This window comes from Xylona heveae (genome assembly GCF_001619985.1).
Source record: "Xylona heveae TC161 unplaced genomic scaffold L228scaffold_8, whole genome shotgun sequence".
Classification (NCBI taxonomy): Eukaryota; Fungi; Ascomycota; class Xylonomycetes; order Xylonales; family Xylonaceae; genus Xylona; species Xylona heveae.
This window is the reverse complement of record NW_017264200.1, coordinates 765451-792661: the sequence shown is the minus strand read 5'-3', so window position 1 is coordinate 792661 and position 27211 is coordinate 765451. Positions and strand designations below refer to the sequence as shown.

Sequence of the window (27211 nt, the reverse complement as noted above, 5' to 3'; positions counted from 1 at the left end):
ATTTGTCTTGTGGGTGTGTGAGCGGGGAAGGGATTCCCCACCACCAGGTTTAATGCACAGACTATTGGCAACATCCCCAGCTTGGCCCACTCTTCGTATGATCAACAGTGGCTGACTATGAGAGGTCCGACGACGCTACCTATCTACACTTGGCACTTACAAGTAGTTTTACTCTACTAAACAGACACCGTCAAGCTAGGCATTTTTGCTCATCGCGTCATGCGTCGTCAATAAGTTGGACTCATTCGCGTGGTTTTCTTTCAGGCTTTTTCTCGGCACCTCAAACCCGCTCCGTCGACGACAGGTTATTTGCACTATCTAGTGCTTAGTGGCTTTAGCTTGGGGAATTCTCAAATTACTTGATGCAACATCAATTGCGCTCTAAGGCAAGGGGGCCGTGGAAGAGACGTTCGACATCCTTGCGCAAAGCTGTCTGTGTCTTCACTTGTTGATCCGTGGTATCCTTTTGCGTTTGGACGTTGCCAAGTCTTTTCGGTGTGAGCGAAAACAGTTTTTACATCTGTTTTTGGTGATGATATGGTGGTGCACACTGAATATTTGATCTTTGACGATTTAATTGGGCATGATGATTTTGAGTCGACTTAATGGGGGATGGTTTTGAATGCGTTGTGGTTGGTGACACGCTTGCCCCCATTTGATGGGGTTAGCCTTACAGTCGTCAATTTTTGATGGTGCTGCAACTTGTTTTCCAGAGCAGCGTTTCTGGGTTCCATTGTCCTTATTTGGACATGGACTGCCTTGCTGACTGACGCCAAAAACGAAAAATGGACTGCGGTCATGGTTCCTGTCTGGCCTTGACCTAACCTGGCTTGTGGATTGGACTAGTTCATGTTTTATTGGACAATTGAGCAGCTGGACATGCAGCATGGGATCACCTTGAACGTTCCAGTTTTGGCTTGGTAGCTTCACTATGCTTCCTTTTTGCCTGCCTATGGACTATTCCACGGTCGCCCCCCCGCTTCTGCCCCTCAGGGTTGACCAGGGCCAGGCCAGGAACCCCGGCATGAGTGATGCCATACAAGGAACTGGGGCCTGAAGTGGAGAGCATCGAATCCCGGAGCTTGGCTTTCTCGGGCTGTGTGAAGATGGGAGACCTAGCTCATTGACGGTCCTACTTCTACCTGGCTTTCGCCGCTTCTGATTCTTTTATATTTTTTTGCTTCCTTTCTCTCCCATAATTACCTGCTTGTCTGCTCTTTGCCTCTTTGTGCTGAATGGCATGGTAGTTTTGCCCAGCAAGCGTCTTTCTTTCTAGCTTGCTCGTGGCTTCGTTTTGTGTCGCCTGTGACTTTTTGCGACAGCTGTTCTTTTGAGATTCTCCAAATTGAAACGGAATTCCGAAGCCTAAAAGCATACGAGAGCGCAATACATTTTCGGCGCGTTACTTGCCACAATCAGAATATCGGTGTTGTCACATCCGCTGTGATTGTTCACCATGGCGTCTTCCCTGACGAGGGGGAATCTGTTTCGACAGCATCGCGGCTGGCTTTTCGTGCCGTTCTTGCTGGTGGTCTTGTTCGCAACATTACAATGGTCGCATTCTGCAAACGGAGAACCTCGCCGACTTGTCAAGCTTGACAGCCGCGCATATGAGCTTGATGAAGGATTGGTGCTAAAATCCCCACCAAGGCGTGCTCCCCGCGCCCCACTTTCTCCACGCTCCGGCCCTCCGACGTTGGCGAAGCGACAGAACGTCAATGTCTCAGCTACGGGAGCTGGCACCATTTACCAGACACGGTTTTCCAATGTCACCTGGAACAATGATGCCTGGCATCTTACTACCACCAATTTGGACCCGGGTCATTACCAATCGCGCATTTCCCTGGGTAATGGTTACATTGGATTGAACCTCGCATCTCTCGGCCCCTTTTTTGAGGTCGACTTACCTGTGAACGGAGATGTGATCAACGAATGGCCCCTCTTCGAACGAAGGCAGACCTTTGCCGGTCTCGCGGGCTTCTACGATTACCAACCAACCACAGAAGGCGAAAATTTTGTTTGGTCCCTGCAGTTTGGCGGCGAAAGCATCATCAGTGGCATTCCACATTGGGGTGGCATTGTGGTTGAGCTTCCTACTGGTCAATATCTCAGCGCGACCACGAATGCATCTGAGATTTCTGACTTTAGCTCGACGCTCGATATTAAGCGTGGCTTAATGACATGGAGCTTTACCTGGACGCCATCGAACGCCAATGGACTCACCCTGGACCTTGATTATTCCATGTTTTTGCACAAACTGTACGTGAATCAAGCCGCGGTGCAGCTCCAGGTGACTGCTTCACAAAATGTCAATGTCACGCTGGTCGATGTTGTCGATGGCACCAGTGCTCTGCGCACAGTGTTCGTTGACAAGGCTTTTCAAAGCAACCAGCCGACGATCTGGACAGCTGTGCGACCAGTTGGCATCAGCAATGTCACGGCGTACGTGGCCTCAACGCTGAATGCTCCCAACGGAACCGTGGATTTGAGTTCGCGGGTCCAGATCACTAATAAGCCATACCTTGGCACCAATGAGTCTTCCATTGCTCAAGGAGTCAATGCTACTTTGAAGGCCAACCAGACTACTATCATCGAAAAGTTTGTTGGAGTAGCCTCGCACGATGCATATGACGACCCCCAATCGACTGCCATCAATGCTTCCATTAGTGGCCGTACCGCCGGTTTTGCCCAGTCTTTAGCATCGCATCAGGCGGAGTGGAGTTTTATTTTAAATCCCAACTCGGTCGACAGCTACGCATTCCCCAATGGCAGTCTTCCAAATGATGTTAACTTGGTTGAGAAGGCCATCCTCGCCGTCACGGACCCATTCCACTTGCTGCAAAACACCGTGGGAGCTAATGCAATTGCGGCAGCTGGAAACAACACGAATTTGGACGACAACAGTATCAGCGTGGCGGGTCTTGGATCCGACGACTACGGAGGAATGATCTTCTGGGACGCCGAGACCTGGATGTTCCCCGGATTAAGTGTTTCGCATCCCGAAGCTGCCAAGCAGATTCCGAATTACCGCGTCTCCAAATACCCGGCTGCCTTGGGAAACGTCAAGATGGCATTCGATTCATCTCAGAATAAGACTCAATTTTCTCAAGGCGCCGCAGTTTACCCATGGACTAGCGGACGTTTCGGAAATACCACTGGAACTGGTCCTGCGTGAGTTCTTTCCGGCTGCAAACCCGAAATTAATCATCTCTAACAGGTGCAAAACAAAATAGGTTTGACTACGAATATCACATTAATGGTGACATTGCGCAAAGTCTTATGGATCAATGGATTGCCACTGGCGACACCAGCTTTTTCAAATCGTCGTTATATCCCGTCTTCCAGTCCATTGCGTTGTTCTATTCCGAATTAATAAAGAGAAACGACACCAGCGGGGAATGGTACTTGACAAATATGACAGATCCGGTAAGTAAAACCGTTCCCAATTTTGCTTGAGAGGCCCTCGGATCTGATTCCCATTTGCAATGACAGGATGAATTCGCCAATGGCGTAGAAAACGGAGCATACACGATGGCGCTCATTGCAGACACCCTGACTAACGCTAATATTATGCGGTCCTTTTTCAACGAGCCCATCAATCAGACTTTTGCGGATCAGGCTATAAACATAGACCTACCTACAGACCCTAACGCCAATCTTATACTCGAGTATGATGGCATGAACGGCAGCATCAGTGTCAAACAAGCCGATGTAATCCTAATTGATTATCCTCTTAATTACCCTAACAACTACTCATTGAGCGATCTCGACTATGTAAGTGGTGTTGCACTTTCCCCTCTCTTCGCCCCCAAACCAGCGTTATAGATATGCAGTTGAACTAATTCGCGTCTGACCTGTAGTATGCTGCCAAACAATCCCAAAATGGACCAGGCATGACCTATGCCATTTTCAGTATCAACGCCAATGCCTTCTCCCCATCCGGTTGCTCGGCATACACCTACGACGTGTACGCCTCGAACCCGTACGTGCGAGCACCGTGGTTCCAATTCTCCGAGCAACTAGTGGACGCCTTCGCCGTGACGGGATATCACCCTGCATTCCCATTCCTTACCGGTATCGGCGGCGCCAATCAAGTCAACGTGTTTGGGTATCTAGGTCTCCGTCTGCAATTCGACAAGCTGCAAGTTGATCCATCGCTTCCTCCTCAAATCCCACAACTCAAATACCGTACCATTTACTGGCAAGGATGGCCCATCTCTGCATTTTCCAACCAGACTCACACGACTTTGTCCCGCTCCGGGTCCTCCCTCACGCCCCTTTCAACTGCGAACCAGACCTTTTCCAACACTTCCATCCCCGTCCAATGGGGCAACGGCGCAAACATCACCATGCTCTCCCTCTCCGTCAACGGAACAATCACTATCACGAACCGCCAGCCAGGCCTGATCAAGACTGCTCCCGGAAACATTGCACAATGTCTTCCCGTATCATCCGCAGATGCGTACGTTCCGGGCCAATTCCCCATTGGCGCCGTCGACGGAGCGGCCTCGACCAAATGGCAGCCCGTTGCAGCCAACGTGTCTGCCTCTATTACTGTCGAGCTCGCATCCCAAGCGTACCAACCCATTACGCAGATCCAGTTCGACTGGGGCCAGGCCCCGCCAGTCACGTATAGTGTCATCTTCCACAACGACTCCGTCTGGTCCGAAAGCGCATTATTCGTGTCTTCCTCTGCCGCAATCAACATCAGCAACCCCTATGATCCGAAGACTGTAGCTTTGCTCCAGAGCGTTTCTTCAAACACGACAAACGTGACGCTCTCCCCGCCAATCTGGAGCGGAAACTACGCCACCCTGGTGATTGAAGGCAACCAGGCCTCGACTAATCCATTTAATGGCACGGGCGCCACAGTCGCAGAGTTTGTGCTCGTCGGTGCGAATGGCACTGTTGGTGTCAATGGGACAGTAAATGGCACGACTGTTTAGCCTTTGTTATCCTTATGTCCATCCTTGCCACTTTCTATCTTGTTTACTCGTAATGTCACTCCTTGCACACACCTTCTTCCCCCTCCATTTTCGATATCAAAATCCCTTTACTCTTAAGCGCTTAAACCCTTGTGCTCTGTTTGGAGAACCGTCGAGGTTCCGAGGAAAGTGTATATTGAACTTAGCAGAATAGTTTCGTAAAACCCTGCAAATGTATCATATTATCCCAACATTGTTCCATCTTACTCTTTCCGGCCCGGTCTCACTCTGTCCCAAAAATTAGGTATTCTAGAGGCTAGATAGATTCCCCCTCACTCCTGCCTCGAGAAAACAGCATCGTAGAATTAAGATGAACTTCCCCGTACAGCGTACTTTGTCAGGCAGTCAGAGACGCATAGAATGGCTCCTACTCACAAGAAGACTGGGATTTCTTGACTCAACGATCCGTCCTTTGAATGTTTATAGTATCTTCCAGTTTTCCAGTCTTCAAGTCTTCAAGTCGCCGGTCGAATAGTTGGATAGTTGGATAGTAGTAGTACTACTGCAAGATCCGGCCTGCTTATAGCAAAACAATACAAACAAGAGCCAGCTATCTTAGGTATCTTATTCACTGCATTGACATTGACATTGAGAGTAATGTCCCATTGTAGGTAGCTTCGGGACCAAAGTACGTTCCTACGGCAGATAAGTCAGGGAATCCGGGTAATATGAATACAGTGAATATTGACAGAGATAATTGGATTTGGAATGAGGGCATCTGTTAGTCATAGCCTTGTAGGGCTGTAGCCAAAAATATCAATACAGCAATACGCCAATACAACAAACAATGATACAATAATATAAAAAAACAACAAAATAACAAAACCATTGACACATTGTTGTCTCTTGTCGAGTGTTCCAAGTATCTGTGGAATAACATAAACACAGTATCCGGCATCAGCATCTGTCGAGGAACATAACATCGAACAGCTCCCTGCAAAACAGAGGACTTGACATCAAGAAGAATAGCACTCGTCATCAACATCTGAATCTGTCAAGAAACAAGTATTTGGCACATCTTGCAAAGAGAATAGCATTTGACATCGTACTGACAAGAAAACCAAATAGTTTGTGTCAACTTGCAACTGTCGAGTCTCCAGCCATGGATGATCAACCAGTCCAAAAGGTCGAGCAAATCGAGCAGAACACACAGAGAGAACATGATGTACAGAGAGAACAGGAAGAGAAAGAGCAAAAAGAACGTCAGATTCTGTATTCTGCCTGGGGTGATCGTTCCAGCAAATACATTAGTCCATATTCACGGCACTTCAACAGCGCAGTGCACAAACCAATACTCAAAGTGAACACCAATAGTCACACCAGCGGCAGTCAAGACAGCACGCAGGGACAGTCCGAGGTTGGATCTGCAGAAAGTGCACCAAGGCATTATGTTAGCCCTTACAAACAGAATAGAAGACCGGAGGACGGAGACCATCACTTGCCTGTGAATCAGTCCAGATACCATCCGTATGCACCCCAGCATGACCAGCAAGCGTCCAGTGCCAATCTCTTGAATGAACAACAGGGTCGCCGTGTCTCCTCTCACAATCAGCTGTCTTTTCCAAGTGCTGCCAATAACACTGCATATCAACTCCAAACTCAGCAATCACACAGACATGCCCAGCAACGTGCACAGTTGATATTGAGAAGTGAAACCGATACATCCACGGAGCCTACATATAGGCAGTTGCGGTGGACCCCAACTGAGAGGATGTATCCTGACAAAGATACGGCTGCGCGGGATGAAATGAAAAAGGAGAGTCGCCATCAAATGCAGCATTCAGCTACGACACGCAATAATAAGCCTCGCACGAGTCGGAATAATGGAGCACAGCTCAGAGATCGTGAACACAATTTGTTGGCCAGGTATGAACTTTTTCCGGGGCCAGACCAACATTTCCTGTACTAATTGTGATAGTTCCGAAATCACACAAAACTCTTCTCGAGCGAATCCTCATGACCATCAGTCTCCAAACCAGTCAACAGTTCAGACAGCCATCGAGGATCATAGCGACCAAGAGAGTGACCAGGAAAGCGCCCCGATGCGATCATGGGCCGGAAAGGACGTGTTGCAGATTCCTTCAAATCCAGCGAACCACTTGAACAAAACCGATGACGCACCCTTTAAGCGTGGGCAAATTGAACAAAATGAACAGACCACGCTCGAAAAAGCGCCGAATTTCCCGTATCTTCGGGAATACATCGTAGGAAGGGCCGCTAAGAATGAGGCATCAGTCAAAAACAGCGACACGGAGAGCATAATGCGCTTGGTAGAGCAGGAGGCCAAGCTCTACCAAGACAGAAAAGCGACAAAAAAGAAACGAGGAAGAAGGCCCAAGGCGAGGAGGGCCAAAAGAAAAGCTGCCGTAAAAACCACTTTCCAAGTCTGGTCAGAGGAGTGAATGACTATCACAGTATCAGTAGCATCATAGCCGTCGTTAAGGTCGAAGTAGGTAGATTTGCCGCCAAGACGTTCATCGCGTACGTGTATCAAAGCCAGGATGTCATTCTCCGCCTTTTTGCTTCACATGTCAAAGTTCGATATCCATGCGGTCAATAACTCATGAGCACGTCCATTTATTCCTGTAGAGCAGCTAGTGATCAAATCAGAGCGCTCATTAATGCAGAAACGCTTTCAAGGGAATTCAAAAAAGTCAATGCAAGGTGGAGACGAATATGGTGTATGCAGATACCGTAAATGCTATTTGCCCCTTTTGTATGTAACCTTAGACCTGCCCTTTTTAGTTTGGGTTTTCGGCGCCTCCAGTTCCTCCTCAGAGGCCACTTTGATGTCTTCGCTCTCACTTGGATCGTCGACAGATCCAGATGGGCTCGCAGGAGTGTCGCTTTGACTATCCTCATCACCGCTTTTGAGCGTTTCTCCCACAGAAGGCTGCCGCTCTACCATCGCCTCTTTTGCCTCCTCTTCGGCCGCTGCAACAATCTTTTTGGCTTCGCTTTCTTCCCAATTCTTTCCACCACAGTTGCTGCACTTCCACATGCCAACATCTTCTTGACGTTTTGCACCCGGTGGAGCAAGGCCATTCACCAACTTGCAATGCCGGCAAACCAGCGCTAGGCGGTTTTTCGGCTGCGTCTCATCTTCGCCGAGCAGCAAATCAAGTATGCGATCGTACCATTTCGGGCCGCCCAAGGACAGGGCAGAAGCATCTTGTGCTGATGTTGGAAACGCATTCGGCGCAAATTCTGGTGCCCCTGGACGTATGTCACGGAATGAGGCTCCCATGGCTGAGGAGGACAAATTAAAAGAGGCATCAGATGCATTTGTCATCGGTGGGCTTTTAGTATCAGGCAGAGGGCGCTGAGGGGTGATTGGTGTCGGCTGCCCGGCGTTATTTCGCGGAATATTTGCAGTCGGTGGCGGGACGATCCCGACTCTGCCTCCTTTTGGCGAGTTCGGCGTCTCTGCTGCCCCCTTTCCTCGTCGCTTTTTGGGGCCCTCCGGGCCAGCAGGAGGTTTGGAAGACCGAGCCGGAGGGCTTCCATACTTTTCTAGCAGTTGCTGTGTCGTATTGTATTTCGTTGCAGCTTTGAGCTTTTCAATTGTCGTATCCCGTTGCTTCTCGAGTGCATCTAAACTTGCCTGCACCCGGGAGATTCGGTACTCATAATAAGTCGTCAGAAGCAATCTCCCTAAATATATGCTTCGTCCAAGTGTCAGCTTCATCAGATTATGGCAATGGCAAGCAACTTACATAACCGGACCTCCAGCAACCGCTGTATACCCGGAGGGGCCCCACCTGTCCCATCCTATGACAAAAACCAAGATGATCGAAGAAAGTATATAGGCAAATAATGTATAGAGGGTCCATAAGACCTTGTCTCGCCGAGAGCGTTGACGAAGAGAATCTAAACGGGCTGATGTGTTTGACACCTTTCCGGAGAGGCTAGATAATGTTTTCTCGAAGGAAGCAGGAGAATTATTTTCGCCCTGCCGCTGTCAGTATTGCAAACTTGAGAAATAAATTACCTAGCAACTCACCCTCCAGGGCCACAGGGAGACCATGCTGTTGGTCAAGCAGTATTTGAAGTATAACGAGTGACGTAGGGATCAGGCAAACATGGTAGAAGCTTAAAACGGTGGGGAAATGGCTCGCTTGGAAGAAAAAAAAAAAGAAAGTGTAGTTTAAAATACTCGCAAGATATGAAGAAAATAGTCGCCTTGGAAATGAGAAGTTTCTGAACCAGATCAAGCCACAGGTGGTTCAGGATAGCTCATCCCCAGGTGTTGACGCCTGGCAGCTTTCAGAGGTGCTCCCTTTCCCAAATGGGATTAGTTATGTAAGCCGGTATGCACCGATGACAAGATGTCATGGCGCATAAAGTTATGCTGGATCTTCCAAGTCTATTCGTACATGAACTTGTATGCTCAATGGTCTTTAATGCAATGCTGCCTTTAATTTCAATGACGATTATTGCTCTTATTAGTTATAGATATGTTATTGCAACTATGCCCATGTAGTAAAACATTAAACGTGATTTTTAAGATAGATGTACATGCATTACGTTCCTTCCCAATCTGGCCTTTCGTCGCTTTGGTTAGTCCGTCCAGGTCGCCCTCGAGCGATGATCGAATGCGCTGGACCGAGCACCCTTTGTTGACACTCATATGGCTTGAACCACTGCAATCATTATTGTGCGCACAATCTCATCCAGCATGCGCATAATTTGAGTCTGTTTTCACTTCGCACACATTGCACCTTTGCTCTCGTTGCTGCATTGATCATCCACAATGTTTCAGGTAATTCCGTCTACGATTGAACTGGCCCTCTTTTGCCCTTGTGAAATCTGACACGATGTCCATAGCGCCTCAAAGGTGTCATCGACACCCGCATCGCTGAAGAACAAGCTCGACAACGGGCTGCGCAATCAGGCCCTCATCGTTCCGACTCTGCTGTCCGACGCCCGCTGTCTCGAAATGGTTCACCGGCCCGCAGGCAACTTAGCCAGAGGGACAAGGAGACACTAGAGAGGGAAGGAGCCAGCAAAGGCCCCGATCCCGCAGAATTTGAATCTGCCTTTGTCATCGGAGATGAGGACAGTTTGAGTAGGGCTGGCACGCCAAAGCCGGGCCAAGACGGTTCAGGCCCCGAAAGCTCGACCAAAAATCAGGATGGAGGAAACTTGGGATCAGAGGGGGACGAGGCAAAGCAGGCGAAAGCAGCCGCGTCTCCCCCCGAACTTCCTCCAGAAGTCAAGGCCAAACTTCGGAGGCTGGATAAAATTGGCTCCAAATATCAAGGTAAATTACACGGGCGCAAAGCCGCTGCGCAAGCTACTGTACTGACTTGACTAGAACTCCTCCGCTCGTATCGAATCGCTCATGCTCGCGTCCAAGCCATTGAACCTTTTGAGATCTGTTTACGAGAGAACACTCCACTTACCTCCATTAATGAGCCAAATGCCCTTGTCGAATACCTCAATCAGCTTACCCTCCAAGGAGATATGGTCATGCAAGAACTGAAGCGTGTCACAAGTGAGCGCGACGACTTCAAACGGAAATTAGCCGATGCCGAAAAGCGCGCCAAAGATGCTCATGATGAGGCCGCCGGGCTCCGAAGGGAGAAGGAAAGCAATGGCGCCACTTCTACACGACCGAGCGCTGAAGTATCTCGAACAGATGAACACTCGCTGGAAGATGCCCCGAAAAAGAGTGAAACAGCAGATAGCCAACCCGGCGTCGCCTCACCCGCATCGGCCAAATCTCCAACTTTTGGCATTGGAAGGTCGCTTTTCTCCCCAACACAAAAGCCTACAGAGTCGAGTGAGATCAAGGAGTCCGAAGAGTTCTTTTCCTACGATAATGAGCTCCCACGAGTCCAGTCAGAATTAAAGGCTCGAGAAGCAGAGGTGGAGAACTACAAGAGCGAGATGAAGACCCTTCAAAGCGATCTCGCAGCGGCAAAAGAATCCACCGAAAGCATGACACAAAACCTAGAAAAGGCTACCCGGGAGCTGGAGGCTCTTCGTGATGCTAAGGAAAAACACCAAGTTGAGCTTCGGGAGCAACGAAACTCCTTGGAAGCGACCACAGATGAGCTAAAAGAAAAGCTACATGCTGCTGAGCGCGACCTTGAATCACGGCCGAATGACGAATCTTTAGAAGAGGCAAAGAGTGCACTTCAGCAAAAGCTCACAGCAGCCGAAGGAGATGTCGGGACATTAAAAGCAGCTCTGGAGAACTCGCAGAAGGAAGCGAACCAAAGTAAAGAACTTGAGGAGAAGATATTGGCACTAGGAAAGGACCTTGAAAATCTCGACCAAAATCGGGTTCAGAGCGATAAGCGTATTGATACCCTTAATGGTATAATCAGCACTTTAAGAGGCCAAATCGCCGATCTGGAGAAGAATCGCGAGGATCTCTCCTCTGAGTTGAACGAAAAGGCTAAGGCAGCGCAAGATTTGCGACAAAAAGTTTCGGACTTGGAGAAGGAATTGGAATTGCTGAAACAGAGATCCGAAATTGGGGGTGCTCCCAAATCTCCTGCGTTAGCAAACAATGAACCTACCAGCGCGGCAAGCCCTGCGAACCCTCCCCAAAGTGGTGGTGGTGCCAACAAGAAGAAGAATCGAAAGAAGAAGAAGGGCGGAAAGGCCACGATGACAACAACTGATGGCGCACAGAACAGTGGCGCTCAATCGCCATCTGTTGCCTCAGAAATTGCCATTCCTAGTCCTACTCAAGCACCTGGAGACAAGGCGCAGGAAGATCAAACTGCCTTGATCGAAGAATTGCAAACTCAGCTCGAGACGATGAAATCTCAACTTGGAGAAAAGGAAGCCTCAATCGACCGGCTAAGCAAGAAGTTGAAGAGGGAGGAAGAGTTGCGGGAAGAAATCGAAGGCCTCAAAGAGGACCTGGTCGAAGTCGGGCAAGATCATGTTAGAGCGAAAGCGCTTGTAAAGACGTTGCAAGGAGAAAAGTCGTCTCTATCAGAAAACGTTCACAAACTCGAACAAGAGATTACTGAACTGAGGAAGAACCAAGAGTCCAGCAGTGGCGTATCTCAGAAGGAACACGACGATTTGGTCGGAGAGCTCGAAGACTTCAAGAGGAAAACCTCGTCGCTCCAGAAAGAACTTGAGGCTGCGGAGAAGCTCGCTGCATCGCGATTCCGAGAATTGGCAGATCTGAAGGAGATACTTCAGAAAGCCCAGCCAGAGCTGACGTCGCTAAGAACTGAGGTCTCTACCCTCCGCACTGCCAAGACGGAGCTCGTGCAGAAAGAGTCAGATATAAGGACGCTAGAGTCAAGACAAGAAAGTTTACGGTCCGAAATTCAAGAGCTCCGGAAGGAGGCAGCAGAACGCGATGCGGACATTAGGAATCTGAGAGAAAAGGCAGATCAGGAGTCTAATGGTCGGATCAAAGCAGAGAGCACTACCCGCAACGCGCAATCCGAGCTTCGTAAAGTGGAAGGCGAGCGTCAAGCTTTTGCGGATCAGATCGAAAACATTAGCAGGGACCTCGTTCGTGCACGCAATGAGGCGAGCGAGTCTCGTTCTCAGCTCCAAGATCTCGAGCGTCGCGTGGCTGAGCTAAATAGAGAATCTCAGGCCCTTAAAGAAGAAATTGAGCTCAAGACAGCCCAGCATGCGAGCGCGCAGTCTCTCATGGGTAACATGCGCGATCAAACTGCAGAGATGGCCATGCAGATGAAAGAGGCACGAGACCGCTGTGAAAGTCTCGAAGAGGAGCTTGGAGACGCACATAGACTCCTCAGCGAACGAAGTCGAGAAGGCGAGACAATGCGAAGACTCTTATCTGACGTCGAGAGTCGTGCAGATGTCAAGGTGCGTGAGATGCGCGAAAGAATGGAAGTGGCGATTGAAGAACGAGACCGCGCCGAAGAAGAAGCTAGTACGGTTGGAAGGAAACGCGCTCGCGAAGTGGAGGAGCTCAGAAGCCGCGTCCGTGAGGCAGAGAGAAGCCTCAAGCAAGCCGTAGAGGATAAAGAAGAGCTTGCGTCCGTCCAGAAAGAATGGCAGACGTTGCGGGAAGGTCTCGAGCACAAAGCCGAGCAGGCAGCCCTAGAAGTCGTTGATGTGAGAAAAGCCATGGCCCAGCTGCGTGATGCTCTGGACGAGAGCGAGAATCAAGCCCGCGATTCTGAAAAGCAAAGGCTTGAGCTCAAGAATGCAGCCGAGGAGGCAAAGACGCGCCTCGAGAAACTGCAGAAAGCAAACAAGTCAATATCCGAGGAGCTCAGGTCTCTTCATGCCGCCCGCAACAAGGCAATAGAGTCCGAAACAACCTCTACTCGCACTTCACGAGATTCTTCCCCGCAGCCAAGAAGTTCGAGGCTGGGCAGCGATGCAAGTAGCCCTGTTCCAGGATCAATTGACTATATTTATTTGAAAAATGTACTTCTTCAGTTCATGGAGCAAAGGGAGAAGAGGCATCAGATACAATTGATACCCGTTTTGGCAACATTGCTCCATTTCGACCGGTAAGTCGACACACTGCAGATCCATTCTCACCTCAATCTTCGGAAACCTGAATAATTGACTGACGGATTGGGGTGAAAAACAGAAAAGACGAGCAGAAATGGATGTCGGTGATTTCATCGAGGTGATTCGCCTGAGCGCTTAGGGGATTGTATAAGCACATTTTTGTGGTGGTGTCATAATTACTCAATTAATGATTGATGATTGTTTTGATTGGATTGACTTTTTGCAACATTGAACACCTTCCCAATCATGTCATACTATGGCGTCTTTGGTGCTTGTGTATCCGTTTTCTGGTCTCAGTTTATCACGCCCTGCAACATTCCAGGCAGCACGTGTCCTTGTTTTGGTGGATGATCGTTTCTTGTGGCATAGCAAAATCGTACAGTTAAACAAGTTCTCATATTAAAGCTATTGAATGAAAAGGGCCCGGGAAGTTGAAGATTATTAAATCCGCAGTGCTTTCAACTTCTCGATACGGTCAAAGCTCAAGTCTTTCCCCTCCAGTTGCCGCTCCATACGTATCTTCCACTATACGTTTGCCTAATGATGGTGGTGAGGATGGCCTTCATCGGCTTAGGCCTTAGGAATAACCGCAAGCACACTGTTCACGGGAATATTTCCCTTATCCCAGTTGTCATACGGACCGGGATATTGGAACTTCAAGTCGACATTAGGTCTGAAGAGGACACAGTGAGTTGAGCCTCCAAAATGGAACATGCCAATGTCCTGGCCTTTCTTCAGAGTGTCCCCCTCCTTTACAGTATATTCGCACGAGGAGACTTCGGCCATGCCGATGTGGACAATGGCCATCAAGCCAATGTCCTTATTTTCCGCCTCGATGTAAATGATCGAGCGGGTGGCAACTTGCGATATGAAACCCTGAGACCTATCAGGAGCAGCTGGGTCCGGCCCCTCCTGGTCTTCGAACCCCTGGAAGATGTTTTCGCAGTAATAAGTCCCTGGCACCATGACAATCTTTTTCACAGTACCGTTGACAGGACTGTGCCAGCGATGGTAGCTCGTTGCACTCAAGAATGCCTGATACACTGTTCCATCAACAAATTGAGGGGCGAGGTCATCGTTGTTGAGCATGTCCATAAGAGAATAAGGCTGTCCTTTCAACCAGAACAAGTCATTGGCTTTTACGTTTGTCGAGAGTCGCCAAGGTGCAGACTCGCACCCGTTCACAATGACATTTTCATTCTCCTCCCCTTCAATGGGGCGAACATCGGGGTGGAACCGACGGGTGAAAAAGTCGTCCCAGGACTTGAAGCCATAGTGCATGTCTTTGGGGTTGCATTTATACAATTGCTCGAATGTATAGTGGGTTTCTTGGGTCGAGACTTTGTTGCCTTTTTCCTCGAGTGCCTTGATGGCCTCTGGACAGAACCATTGGTTGGCGTCTGTGCCAAGTATGTATGCTGAGTCGCGTGAAGCAAGGAATTTGGCCCATTCATTCAGCATGAGCTTGAAATACTCGTTGATCTTGGGGAATTGGAAGAAGTAGTATCCTGGCCAAGTGCCCATCGGCCAGTCCAAGATGGCATTGATGGGAAACCCGATAAGGCCCACGTCATTCGCATGCGCGCTCCACTCGGGAGCCCGTTGAATGATCTCGTTGAAGAGTTGAAACATGTGCGGATAGTCGCGCACCTGCGGCTTCCCGAGAGGGTCTTCGTTGTACGGTGGCTTGTCCGGGACCTGTTGGAACATGAAGGTTGCAGCTTGTCTCGCTAATGGATGAGTGTCGATGAATTCCTGAAAGTCTTGGAGGACCGGATTGAGATCCTTGAATGACCAATTCTTACTGTCCACATGCTTGATAAGATCCTTGAGCCATCCGTGGACAATAAGATGGTTATCTGGGAGCCAGTGCCCAAGTCTAGGAACGACGACGGGTTTTGTGGACATTGTTTTGTTCTGTGCTAGAATTCGGCGGAGGATGCCTTTGAGCTGGTTCAGAAAATCTGTTCTCAATCTGATGATGATTGTGAACAGAGAGACGATGGGGATCCTTTTATGTTTGACACGCTCCAAAGGAGAAGGCACTTGCAGGAATCCACACGCTTCCAAATATCGTCATGCAGCTGAAACAATACTGACGTGGCTTCGAATTTCAGCTACATGCTTCATTCTGATCCAGCTGAACATCGGCTCTGGCGTTTCGATGCAGAAGAGTGACGGGGATTTAAAGCCACGAACTGGGGTTAACCCAGCTCAAACTGGTGGGGATGAGCAAGAAAAGGAGAGGCAACCCCATTTCGGAGCTGAAGATCCAGGCTATTCCGATCTGTGGCTTTTGGCAATTAGTATTGCAATACCCTTTGGATACGCTTCCTTTAGGTCATTGTCAATCTTTCAGCATTGACGGATGCTTGCTTGTGCATGAAAATTCTACACAGCATATCCCCGCTCCAGGTTTGGCTGCAGTAATATTGAATGCTGTCATAATACATTCTTCCCTATCATGATTCTGCAATGTTCTTTCGAGAGGCCTACAAATTACAAGGTTGCTGAGTGGGGGAGGTTGAGGCAGTTCATGCATACAACATGGACGCAGCATATCATGCACATGTAGGGTTTGACCTTTGAAATGATCCAATGAAAGATGCAGATGAAAGCTGATGCAGGCGTTTTCAGCTCGCATCAGAAAGATAACTGAGTGTCCTGGTGTCGTTCTTCAGATGATCAAAATCGCGTGGGGAAGCGGAAAGCGGCAGGAGCGGGGAACGGCCCGACCAGCCAAGCGAGAGTTGCAAAATATGTCATTGCTCCTCTCATGACATATGATATTGACATATGATATTTAGCACTGAGGCCGGAGAAGTATCTTCTGTTTAGAATCAATTGCTAATAACTTTGCAGAGCGGGGTTCAGAGAAAGAAAGAAGCTATCTAATTAAGGCGAAAGAACAGGAGACCAAGCGTATTTGTGCATTACCTGTCTTCAGGATTAAAAGCCCCCTACAACTCAGCTTATAATACTAGGTCGAAGGCAACTTTGCCTCCAATCAAATGATGCACTTCATACAATCGATGTATAGAAGGAAAAGGCGTCGAACACTACTCTAATCTCCGCCGGTTTCAGATTTTTATGAAACCCTTATTGACGATATCAGTACCGCAATTTTATATTCAACTCAAGCCACCGGTTTCCCATTGCATAGGGAGGCGCAGTCATTGATACCGATTCCTCTGGTTTCGGGCATGGATTTTTTCGATTGGCGCATCCTGGCCATTATTGGCATGTTTACTTGCACGTTATTTCTCTCATTCGTCACTGTGGATGGGCCCTTTCACTTTACTATCTAATTTCCTCTTCTGTCTTCCGGTGTCATTAGCTGTGTCTGAACTTACTCTAGTCACAGCTTCAATCTTAGTAATCTATATGTTTTGCATTGAATAGGCTTCTGTTGCATGCATGGACATACCATAACCATCAAGTGCAACCTCCTTTCGCATAGAGACTCGCGGCGTGGTGTTGATATTCGGGAAGGATTTTCTGTTGTTTGCTAGCATTTTCATGGCATAGGGGAATACTCTGGCTCGACTTTTGGATACAGCACAACATAATGCTATTCCATGTCTTCCTCATCTTGGAAGGTACCGTTCATATGGCTTTCTGTTAGCTGCTCATCTGCGCAACTGCTGAAAGGTCTTTCACGCGCTAGAGTTCTGTGATAGCTAGCAATTCTTAGTATTACGAACGCGTGTTTTGGTGTTGCCTTGTAATTTTCGAGCGGCTGGCATCGGCGATGCGAGGGCCCCTAGAGCAATCCTGGCCCCTGACCGCAGGATGCTGTGATCATTTCTTTAGGCCACTGAAATAGGTTCTATATAATTCATGCCAACCGTCCTTTCGAAATTCAATGCTATATTCAATTGAGATTCATGAGACTGGCATTTAACACACCATATGCGGCAGAATCTGTCAGCAATAATATGCATCTGGATGCTTGGCATGAAGCCGTACCAATCACATGATGGATGGTATTTATAATGAGGTACGTTCAATTGTTTGGTAATGCCCTGAAACACTCAATTACTCGACAAAATTCAGGCATGTATCGCAGATTCCACATGCTTATTATATGTGAGAGTATATCGGAATAGTCAGGCTGGCTGAACTGCTTCAGGTCAGGCTTCGATACACCAAATGTGCCAGTATATGAGACCTTGGTTGCATCATTGCACAGCACACATGTTCTGACGCAGCCCTCCCGAATACGTCTTTGGACAGTTGTCTCTTCTCAATCAGAAACCCTGCTTGTGGCGCATACACCAGCACAACAAAAGCTTAAGGGAAACAGGGCTGGACTGCGCAAATCAGTTCTAGAGTGACCTTTATCTTCCATCGTGCCGTAACCAGATTATCTCATTCTTCATCTCCGATTCCTCATGTCCAGTCCTCGTTGATTGTTGTGATTCTGGTTTGTCAGTCTCTGTCTTGAATTGTAGAAATACATGGAATAAATCACTCATATCAGATCATCATCGATTGACGCCAACTTCACACAACAGTTTGAGCGATTGGGCGATTGACCTGACCGAGATCAAGAGAGAGAACTGGTCCGCCTCCTTTTTTCCTTTTTGACGCCGTCTCCATCTCTCTCAGTCCATCTGGTCATCTCAAGTGTCTCTTCCCTCGCTCCGATTTCTCCATGCGATCTGCTCGCTAGCGTCAATTGCGGGAACCAACATTGGCGTGATCCCCATCCAAAGCGACCCAGCCATTTTGCGCTGCTTGACCTTTTTCCCCCCACTGTTATATTTCCTTGCTGAAGTTCAATTCCCCTGCATCAATATTCGCACGAGCAACCCACCACCTCTCTAACTATCGACCCCGCCACCCGGATTCTGTTCCGCCCCAGTATTATCCTCTGCGTTGAAGGGTGGTAATTTTCAAAGGGTCGCCGACAGGATGAACGGCGACAGCATTACCAAGGCGGCTATTCAGAAAGCCAAACAAGTAGCGAGCGCTGCGAACGGCAACGGGGGCAAGAAGCGAAGGAAGGGTCAAGATCTCAAGCCCATCGTCACCACCGAGAATCAACAATCACAAGGTGTCAGTCCGCAGAGCGCCGTCGGTATGAATAACTACAGGTACGCCCTTGAATTGAAATAATCTCTTTTAATTGATCATCCCCTTGCCGGTCTCCTCGTCTTCGCCCCCAATCGGTCTCTTCCCCCACCTCCCGTTTCCCCCGACTTGCCCCCGTTCCCTGATCTGTCGCACAACATCACTCCGATACCATCATCACACCTCTCCAGAACGATACGTCATTTGAGATGAGCGATCGCACAACTGACCCTCCCCACAGCAGCTCGCAGGGCGTGAACACCCCTCTGGCACCACCGCGACCAACATACACGACTCAGATCAGTCGCTCGCCCTCAATGTCATCAGAATCCGACGACCCCGCCGCCGAGAACACTGCCGATGAGGAAGACTCGGAGGATTACTGCAAGGGAGGTTATCACCCTTGCTCTGTCGGAGAGTCATTCAAGAACGGCCGTTACACTGTTACGCGCAAACTGGGATGGGGCCATTTCTCTACCGTCTGGCTTTCACGGGACAACGAAACGGGAAAACATGTCGCTTTGAAGATTGTCCGGTCGGCCGCTCACTACACTGAAACTGCCATCGATGAGATCAAGCTTCTAAATAAGATTGTCCACGCGAAACCCGAACATCCCGGTCGCAAGCACGTCGTCAGTTTACTGGACTCTTTCGAACACAAAGGTCCCAATGGCGTTCACGTCTGCATGGTGTTTGAGGTCCTCGGTGAAAACTTGTTGGGCCTCATCAAGCGGTGGAATCACCGTGGCATTCCGATGCCGCTCGTGAAGCAAATCACCAAGCAGGTGCTCCTCGGTCTTGACTACCTTCATCGAGAGTGTGGTATCATTCACACAGATCTCAAGCCTGAAAACGTACTCATTGAGATTGGTGACGTGGAGCAAATCGTCAAGACATTTGTCAAGGAAGACTCGAAGAAGGATGGCAAGGACGACAATCGCAATGGCCGACGGCGGAGGCGTACACTCATCACAGGCAGCCAGCCGCTGCCTAGTCCACTTAATGCAAGCTTTAGCAGTAACGACTTACGATTTCCCGGCAGCACACAGGGCTCCACGAGCAGCCTTAATAAAATAATGAAGGAGAGTCAAGGTAAGCGAACGTGTTGTAGCCCTGCGCCCAGCGCCCAGCGCGAGCTTCATCATATGGAATCTATTCTGACGCCGGCTAGGCTCTTCTTCCAACCTTTCAATGCGAGAAAAGCTAGGCATCAGTTCCGCCGACGACGCGACACAAAGCGAGAGAGAAAAGACAGAGTAAGCTGTCCGCATTGCTTAATAGCTAAACCCGGCAATTCTCTGACATTGATCTCCCAGGGATATCTTGACGCAAGACATTTCTGGCATCTCACTCGATAAGAAGGCAGCATCGGAACAGAGCTCGCAGCAGGATCTTGAACACGCGATAGATACCATTTCCGTAAAGATTGCAGATCTAGGCAATGCCTGTTGGGTTGGACACCATTTTACAAATGATATTCAGACCCGACAATACCGCTCTCCTGAAGTCATCTTAGGCTCCAAATGGGGCGCAAGCACAGATGTTTGGAGTATGGCAGCAATGGTACGACCCTCCCATCCTTCTTGAATGATTTCTCTACGGAGATGACTTTGATTGGATTTTACCTCCCATGACACTCACACGTTGTCCAGGTCTTCGAGCTCATCACAGGAGACTACCTCTTCGACCCTCAGTCAGGCACCAAATACGGTAAAGATGACGATCACATTGCTCAAATCATTGAGCTCCTGGGCCCCTTCCCCAAGTCACTCTGTCTCTCCGGCCGGTGGTCACAAGAAATCTTCAATCGCAAAGGCGAATTGCGGAACATCCATCGACTACGGCACTGGGCTCTCCCTGACGTCCTGCATGAAAAATACCACTTTAGCATCGACGAATCGAAACGTATCTCGGACTTCCTCATCCCCATGCTTGAGCTTGTACCAGAGAAGCGCGCCAACGCAGGCGGTATGAGCGGCCACGACTTCCTGCGCGAAACAAAGGGTATGGACGGAATCAGTCTGCCTATAGCTGTAGGCAGTCGTGGTGAAGGGATTGAAGGGTGGTCTACCGAAATCAAGAGAAGGTAGTGTAAACCGGCATCCATTAGCGTTCGGTTCGCACTCTCTTTTTTTTTACGATACATGACTGAAAGGAAATCCTACACTCGGACGCTGGGCTGCGTGATGCCAACGACAAGGGTAGAGAACAAGGCCAGTCAACATAGGGGAATACCTGTTGTGAAATCCGCGCAGTACAGTTCGAGCCATTGGCGCTGAAGGGCGGCACTTGATGCAAAAAAGGGACTATTTGAATACCTTAGTTTTAGATAGAACTCGACAGCGCAAAGCGAAAGAAGCAAACGTGCACAACTCGCGGAGGGGTTAATGGGTCACACAAGCTGTAGATGGATGACAAACGAATGACGGGATGATTGACGGAATTCGACGAGATAATTAATAGCATTCATGAATGATAGGATTCTGGGAAAGCAGATTACTTTTTTTTTTCTCTGTCTCTCTTTTCCCCCCTTCTTTTTTAAGGTCCATTATAATTTTCTCTTTTTTTTTTCGTCTTAGTCATTTCCATCATCATCATCATCTCCTAACGTCATCAACCCGTCTTGCATACGTCGATTGATATAATCTCTCGTGATCATACCGTCCTCAACCATTTTATTTATTTATTTTCTTTTGTTTGTTCCAATTTCCTTGTCTGATCTGGAACCCATACAGTTCGTTATATACACCTCTATTTTCTTTCTCCTGTTCCATTCTCTTTTCTTTTTTTCTTCCCCTTGTTTGTTTCCCTTTTGCCGTTGATGTCCCTCGCAGGCACGTGCCGGCTGCCACGCTAGCGTCGACCGTCGTCGGCAGCATGGCGGTGTGATTTTTCTACCTCGTACATGAATCTTTGCGCGCTGTGATATTTGTCTGATTGGTATTTTCGTTCGGGGGCGGGGTGGGTGTTTTCGTTTTCCATCCGGCTGTCCATCTCCTTGCTCCACAAGTCTCGCCATCGTTCTAACCAGTCAAGGATGGTAGAAATTAATCCGGCCTCGGAGCCTCAGAGCCGCGGAGAACTGATCTACGCGCTGTCTTATCGTTGAATGATTCGGGCCTTACTTCTTCAATTCTTTCTTATCTTAGACTAATTCGGTTTATCCAAATGCCTTTGAACGTTTTTGATTTGGCGTCCTCCTAGAGGAGCTTATCCCCTTGTCTATTTTGGCTTTTCTTTTGTATGCTACTGTATTAAAATTTTGAACGGTTTTGTCTTCAAATGTTCAAGATTACGACAACAATTCTGATATTTTTTTGCTCTATATATTTCATGTTGTTCCTTCCTCATTTACTCCGGATTTGAAGTCCTTTTTCGAGATGAGATTCTTGAGTTCTTCTCGATGTGCGTACTTCCTCGTACAATGACAAGCTCCAACAACGACCGGAAGGTTCGAATCCAGGTTTCAAGACTTTCAGAATTTCAGGAAAGAGAGTCCATCGGCAGGAAAAAGAAAATTCATCACATTGAAATATTACATGATCAGATACTGCAGCTACTTTTGAAAAAAAAAAAAAAAAAGGTTTTAATGATAGACTGTTACGAGAAAGAGCCTAACTAGACTTCACGCTGAGGCTTTGATTGCGGTAGGCCAATCTGGCTAACATCATAGCCATTCTCTTCCAAGTAGGCACGGAACCGCGTGTCTTGATCCTCGAGTTCTTTGGGGTGCTGGTAAAACTCAAGGTCAGTATCGAATCATTATATGTGACTGCGTGGCTAAACCCAAAAGATAAAATATTTCAATGCGACCTGAAAACTTACATTCGGAATCAAAAACCACACAATCAGTGTACCAACTACTGAGATTGCACTTCCAATGAGGAAAATAACCTGGCGTCCCTTGACCGGGTCATCGTAGGAGCTCAAGGCGCTGCTCAACACCGTCGTCCCAATCGCTGCTCCAGCCTTTCCAACTGCCGCCGCAAAACCGAGAAAGTGGCCTCTCAGCGGCGTCGGGAATGATTCGGATGACACGAGAAAGTTACAGTCGCCGGGACCAACACTCAAGAATGTCTGAAACAAACCATAGAGTACGACGAAAAGCGGAAAGACGTGCTGCAGCTGCACCATTGCACCACCAATAATGAAGCCCAGGATGGAAACAATTGCCCATCCGAGAGCGTACGTTTGTCGCCGACCAATGATGTCCATGAGCCAACCGCCAAAAAGAGCGCCAGGGAGAGCAAATGAGTTGATAAGCGCACTCCAACCTACGCTTTGCAACAGAGTCTGCTTCTTTGAGAATCCTTTGACAAGAGTCGGAGCGAGCAGATTGAAAGGGTAAACGACGAAGTCGTAGAGAAACCACGCGCTGCAGCATCCGAGCAAAGGCCGCCAGTACATTTTGAGTGCTAATTTGTACGGTAGCTTGTGCTGGATAGCATGCCTCTCATATTGCCGGGAATCAATCATGGAGATGCGGAAAAGGAAAATGCCAAGAGGCAGCTGATGGAGTTGATATCGTTAGGGCTCGCTCTAGCACATATGGGGGGTGCTTTAAAATGCTACGAGGAATACAGTGTGAGATGCACATACGATAATTCCGATTCCAAAACAGATTCTCCAGATTCCTTCATTCGCTTTGCCGTGATAGGCGGCAATGACGATGATGGAAACGATGCTCGATGCCACGAAGCCAAGAATAATGGAAAAATTGGTGGAAATGGCAACGAGCAGGCCACGCTTCTTCTGAGTTGCGGTACTGCCATCTGCAGACTCGAGTGCTTGTGCGGTGCACACAGCGTATTCTCCACCTACAATCATCATCGAGGTTAGACAAGCTGGAGATACGGACAGTGGGGCTACAGAAGTGATCGCTGACCAGCTCCAACGCCCGCAATGCCGCGAGAGACAATCATCATCCAGAACATCCCGGTCAGCGAGGTTCCGTGCGAGGCAGTGGCCAAAACGATACCCTGTTACAAGCAATTAATATCTTTTCTCGAAGGAGCTTGAGAACCGTTCCACATACAAAGACAAGGAAGCAAGTCGTTGCAATGACTCCGATCTTTCGTCCAAATCGGTCAATGCAGAGTCCGAACAAGATCATGCCAACGACTTCTCCAATGAGAATCGAGTTTGACAGTCTAGTCTTGATGCTAGCAGTTAAGACCTTTGGGTATCTATGAAAAGTCAGATACTTCCCAACTAAACCGATCTCCGGCGAACACATCAGATTGCGGAGCAAGACTTACAGAACGGCCATGACACTCTGCATATATCCAATGATTTGAACATTGTAGCCGTCCGAGAAGAGCGCAAAGCCTTGCACAAGGACCATGAAAAATGCCCTCCATGTCCAAGTCTTCTTCTCGGCGGTATCGGACGACATCGAGCCCTGCTGCTCAACAACCCCAATGGCTGTGTCATCCTTACCTGACACTGTCATGTTGTGAGGAATTGCGTAGCTTCCCGGTCAGGGTGCTATGGTCGTGCCTTCCTAGGATAACTGGTCAACGCGGTCAAAGAGGTGTATAATCTTGCTTTGTATATCCACAGACAGCAGAGGCAATGGCATTGGAAGAGGGAACAGCATTTTATATTGCTATATTCATTGACGGTATTCTTCTCTCGCGGAAAGCATCCGCTGAAAGTTATTCCTTTGGGCTCCATGAACGTAACAAAAAGCATTTGCCAAGCCACCGGTTGATATCCTGGCCTGTAAAGAAAATTTTTATACATTTAAAATACATTTATTTCCTAAACACGGTCTTGATCAGTTTGCCACGTGGGAGGATCCGTGCTTTTCAGGAATCCTTTGGAGTGCTTGGCACTAGTTGTCGCCGCCCACGTGTGAGATCAATGTGCATGGGGATAGCCATTCGGGACGTCTTATGTGGAGAAAATCCGAGATAGCATAAGGCCATTTCCGCAGAATTTGACTCCAAAGTAGAAACCTCAGGCGATCCAAATCGGCGGCAGAGAAACCCGAACGGAAATACTGACTAAGTGACCGTTATCGGGGAGAATAGTTGGGCTATGCAGAAGCAGATTAGCCGCCTTGTCAGTAAAACTAAATCAGTGAAGACGTGTCTTAAAAACCAGTGATGCCATTAAAATCAGGGGCTTTGAGCAGCCAGAGCGATGCTCATCGTCACATGGTAGATATGGTTGGATGGCGGTGGCTTCAGGTTCCTGCCGAAGAGCGGGACGACGGCGACGGTTCGATGGCCAAGACGCGGCCCGAGAGCAAACAGGTGGGGCAACTAAACCTGCCCTCTGAAGTTCTGAAGTTTAACCACCTTCGAAGCAACAATCCAGTTTATCCATTACAAGATGAGAATTGCATGATTTACGAAATAGAATTACAATCAAATTAAATTGTCATTTCCAAGTGCTTCATTCTCTTCGTGACACATCAAATAACTGGGTTTTAACTTATGCACCAATTACATGAGAATCAAACTCACAACATGGCGTCGAATTCTCGTGCAAAGATAATTATTGATACTGATCCGGTAAGTTCTTTTTGTGCCATGTGACTTGTTGAAATTCTGAGTCGGTCATGTCTAGAAGTGTTTGTTAAGCTGAATTTCTGATCAGGGCGTCGATGACGTTTTGGCACTGTTGCTCGCACTCTCGGCGAAGGCGGAGGAGATTGAAGTCCTCTTGGTATCTCTTGTCTACGGAAATACCAATGTTCACGGGTGAGTTTGAGTTGATGAAGAAATGCTCATCATTCAGCTCGCCGAACGTATTTTATCAATCTATAGATGATTAACCTTAGTTGGGTTTCTTGAAATTTATTGCTAATTTATAAATCATAATGTCTAGCTGTTTGCGCAACCTTCTTTCAATGTTCGAGTCAATAGAACGCGAACGCAATTGGAGAATTGAGGCCGGATTGCCAAAGGGGTTTGAGACCTTGGAAAGACATCCGCCTGTAGTCGCAATTGGCGCCGAGAAACCACTGGAATATGAATTTGTGCAAATGGATAGACACCGTATGTTTCATAGCAGCCATCATCCCTCACTATTCACGAATTTCTACGTAGAGTCCCCAGGCTCGCAACTGACCTACCTACTCTCAACAGATGGAAAAGACGGGCTTGGTGGAGCGTCTTCCTCTGTATTATCTTCCCTACTTTTGACCAATTACACTCGTTAGATCCTCACTAATTCCGTACGATAGCAGCCTACATATCCCCAACCTTGGGAGCATGCCTTTCGTCCATATCCACGGGAAGGCGGAGTCGCGGAGGATCTGCCGAACATCAGTGAGACGCCGTCACATCTACTCATTCCCAGCAAATTACCAGCGCATGAAGAAATCATCAATGTTCTTTCCAGCAATGATCCCAGACACTGTCAGCATCGTTTGTCTTGGCCCAATGACAAACATTGCTCTTGCCGCGACCAAGGAACCAGACGTCTTTCTCCGGGCAAAAGAGATTATTTGTATGGGAGGAACATTTGGCGTCAAAGGAAAAGTAATTCTTAGCATCTCCTTTCATCTATTACATACTTAACATGCGTCTAGGTCTCTCCCTATGCAGATTTTAACACGTATATGGATCCCCATGCTACCGCCGAGGTCTTACGACTGACGGCCCCTTCCTTTGTCGCGGCATTAGACAATTCCGACAAACGCACAAGACCCCTGAACTTTAAGTTATTCCCTCTTGATCTCACAATCCAGCATAAGCTTTACGAGGATTCATGGTTGACTTGCCTCGAGTCGCGGCCCGACAGCCCGCTCGCCAGGTGGGTCAATGGGTTTCTTACATCTGCCTTTGACAAGTCCGCAGCAACAAGACAGAAAGAGCAAGGTGCCGTAGTCCGCCATGCTGGAGAGTCAGGTGGAAGTCCGGAAAAGGGCAGAAGTATCTCGCTCAACGATCCGGTGTGTCTATGGTATTTCCTCGCGTCTTCTCAATCGCCGCAATCTTCAAGCTCGTCGGGGTCGTCATGGACATATGATCATCTCCACGACGTGACGATTGAGACGGATGACGCAGAAACTAGAGGACGTTGGACTTGTACAACCAGTCAAACACCTGATCCTTTATCTTATTCGAGGCATGATATACAGAATGTTATTACGCGGATGATCCAATCACCACCGCCTGGCCCAGATATGTTTGGGCATGCTTTACTTGATAGGATTTTTTCTTGCCATTACAAATTTTAGTACCAATTTACATTATTATTATTATTATTCATCATCTTCATTCTCATTATTCGAAAAAATACATACGCATCTCAGTAAATTATATCCATAATATCAGCATATTTAATATATCCATTTCTAAATTTATTCATCTATATCGCAGAAGCAACCTCATAGAATTACTCGAAATTCTTCCCTCTTCCCTAAAGCGCTTCCGCGACTGCAATATATGCCATTTTTCTCATATACTTCACCCGTCTGCTGCATCGCAATAACCATGCCAATCAATGTAAACAAAGTCTGGCTACTGTCAACCTGTCATTCGTACCTCTGTACTCTGTACTTTGTACTCCTAATCCGATGTCGCCGACCGAGGCCCTGGGACGTTGCGCAACGTGCGTTGGTTGTACCGTAGTTAGCGTACCCTGGGACGAGGGAGGCCAGCGCTGGCAGGAGCGGGTTGGCGGTGGCCCAGTTCAGACTAACAGCCAACGAATCAAAC

The 27211-nt window shown here is 48.2% G+C and overlaps 8 protein-coding genes across 8 annotated transcripts; 5 read left to right on the top strand and 3 right to left on the bottom strand.

Annotated features, from left to right (window-relative positions):
• Positions 1-1160: 1160 nt before the first annotated feature.
• On the top strand, positions 1161-5177 carry L228DRAFT_284299 (carbohydrate-binding module family 32 protein). Its single transcript, XM_018336211.1, has 4 exons — positions 1161-3171; positions 3234-3426; positions 3493-3774; positions 3861-5177. Exons 1-4 carry the CDS (start codon positions 1457-1459, stop codon positions 4944-4946), a joined length of 3276 nt encoding a protein of 1091 aa, XP_018186796.1. The 5' UTR covers positions 1161-1456; the 3' UTR covers positions 4947-5177.
• A 777-nt stretch (positions 5178-5954) lies between these two features.
• On the top strand, positions 5955-7365 carry L228DRAFT_249025 (hypothetical protein). The gene is made up of 2 exons (XM_018332995.1): positions 5955-6349; positions 6428-7365. The coding sequence occupies exons 1-2, from the start codon at positions 6088-6090 to the stop codon at positions 6892-6894; spliced, it is 729 nt and encodes a 242-aa protein (XP_018186795.1). The 5' UTR covers positions 5955-6087; the 3' UTR covers positions 6895-7365.
• On the bottom strand, positions 7345-9208 carry L228DRAFT_262279 (hypothetical protein). Its single transcript, XM_018334402.1, has 3 exons — positions 8989-9208; positions 8702-8937; positions 7345-8650 (listed from the first exon to the last, which is right to left on the bottom strand). The coding sequence occupies exons 1-3, from the start codon at positions 9010-9012 to the stop codon at positions 7687-7689; spliced, it is 1224 nt and encodes a 407-aa protein (XP_018186794.1). The 5' UTR covers positions 9013-9208; the 3' UTR covers positions 7345-7686.
• A 4822-nt stretch (positions 9209-14030) lies between these two features.
• On the bottom strand, positions 14031-15368 carry L228DRAFT_253696 (hypothetical protein; the record flags this gene model as incomplete). Its single annotated transcript, XM_018333765.1, has 1 exon — positions 14031-15368. One exon carries the CDS (start codon positions 15366-15368, stop codon positions 14031-14033), a length of 1338 nt encoding a protein of 445 aa, XP_018186793.1.
• Positions 15369-17909: 2541 nt separating this feature from the next.
• On the top strand, positions 17910-20817 carry L228DRAFT_168656 (kinase-like protein). Its single transcript, XM_018329461.1, has 5 exons — positions 17910-18559; positions 18778-19628; positions 19708-19792; positions 19853-20099; positions 20189-20817. Exons 1-5 carry the CDS (start codon positions 18378-18380, stop codon positions 20624-20626), a joined length of 1803 nt encoding a protein of 600 aa, XP_018186792.1. The 5' UTR covers positions 17910-18377; the 3' UTR covers positions 20627-20817.
• Positions 20818-22154: 1337 nt separating this feature from the next.
• On the bottom strand, positions 22155-23931 carry L228DRAFT_212465 (MFS general substrate transporter; the record flags this gene model as incomplete). Its single annotated transcript, XM_018329945.1, has 6 exons — positions 22155-22268; positions 22362-23045; positions 23136-23353; positions 23422-23515; positions 23572-23722; positions 23795-23931. 6 exons carry the CDS (start codon positions 23929-23931, stop codon positions 22155-22157), a joined length of 1398 nt encoding a protein of 465 aa, XP_018186791.1.
• Positions 23932-25012: 1081 nt separating this feature from the next.
• Positions 25013-26730, top strand: L228DRAFT_240104 (nucleoside hydrolase; the record flags this gene model as incomplete). Its single annotated transcript, XM_018331210.1, has 5 exons — positions 25013-25057; positions 25143-25246; positions 25374-25543; positions 25848-26029; positions 26080-26730. The coding sequence occupies 5 exons, from the start codon at positions 25013-25015 to the stop codon at positions 26728-26730; spliced, it is 1152 nt and encodes a 383-aa protein (XP_018186790.1).
• Positions 26731-26793: 63 nt separating this feature from the next.
• Positions 26794-27163, top strand: L228DRAFT_168635 (hypothetical protein). The gene has a single exon (XM_018329460.1). It carries the CDS (start codon positions 26939-26941, stop codon positions 27122-27124), a length of 186 nt encoding a protein of 61 aa, XP_018186789.1. The 5' UTR covers positions 26794-26938; the 3' UTR covers positions 27125-27163.
• The last annotated feature ends 48 nt before the right edge of the window (positions 27164-27211 follow it).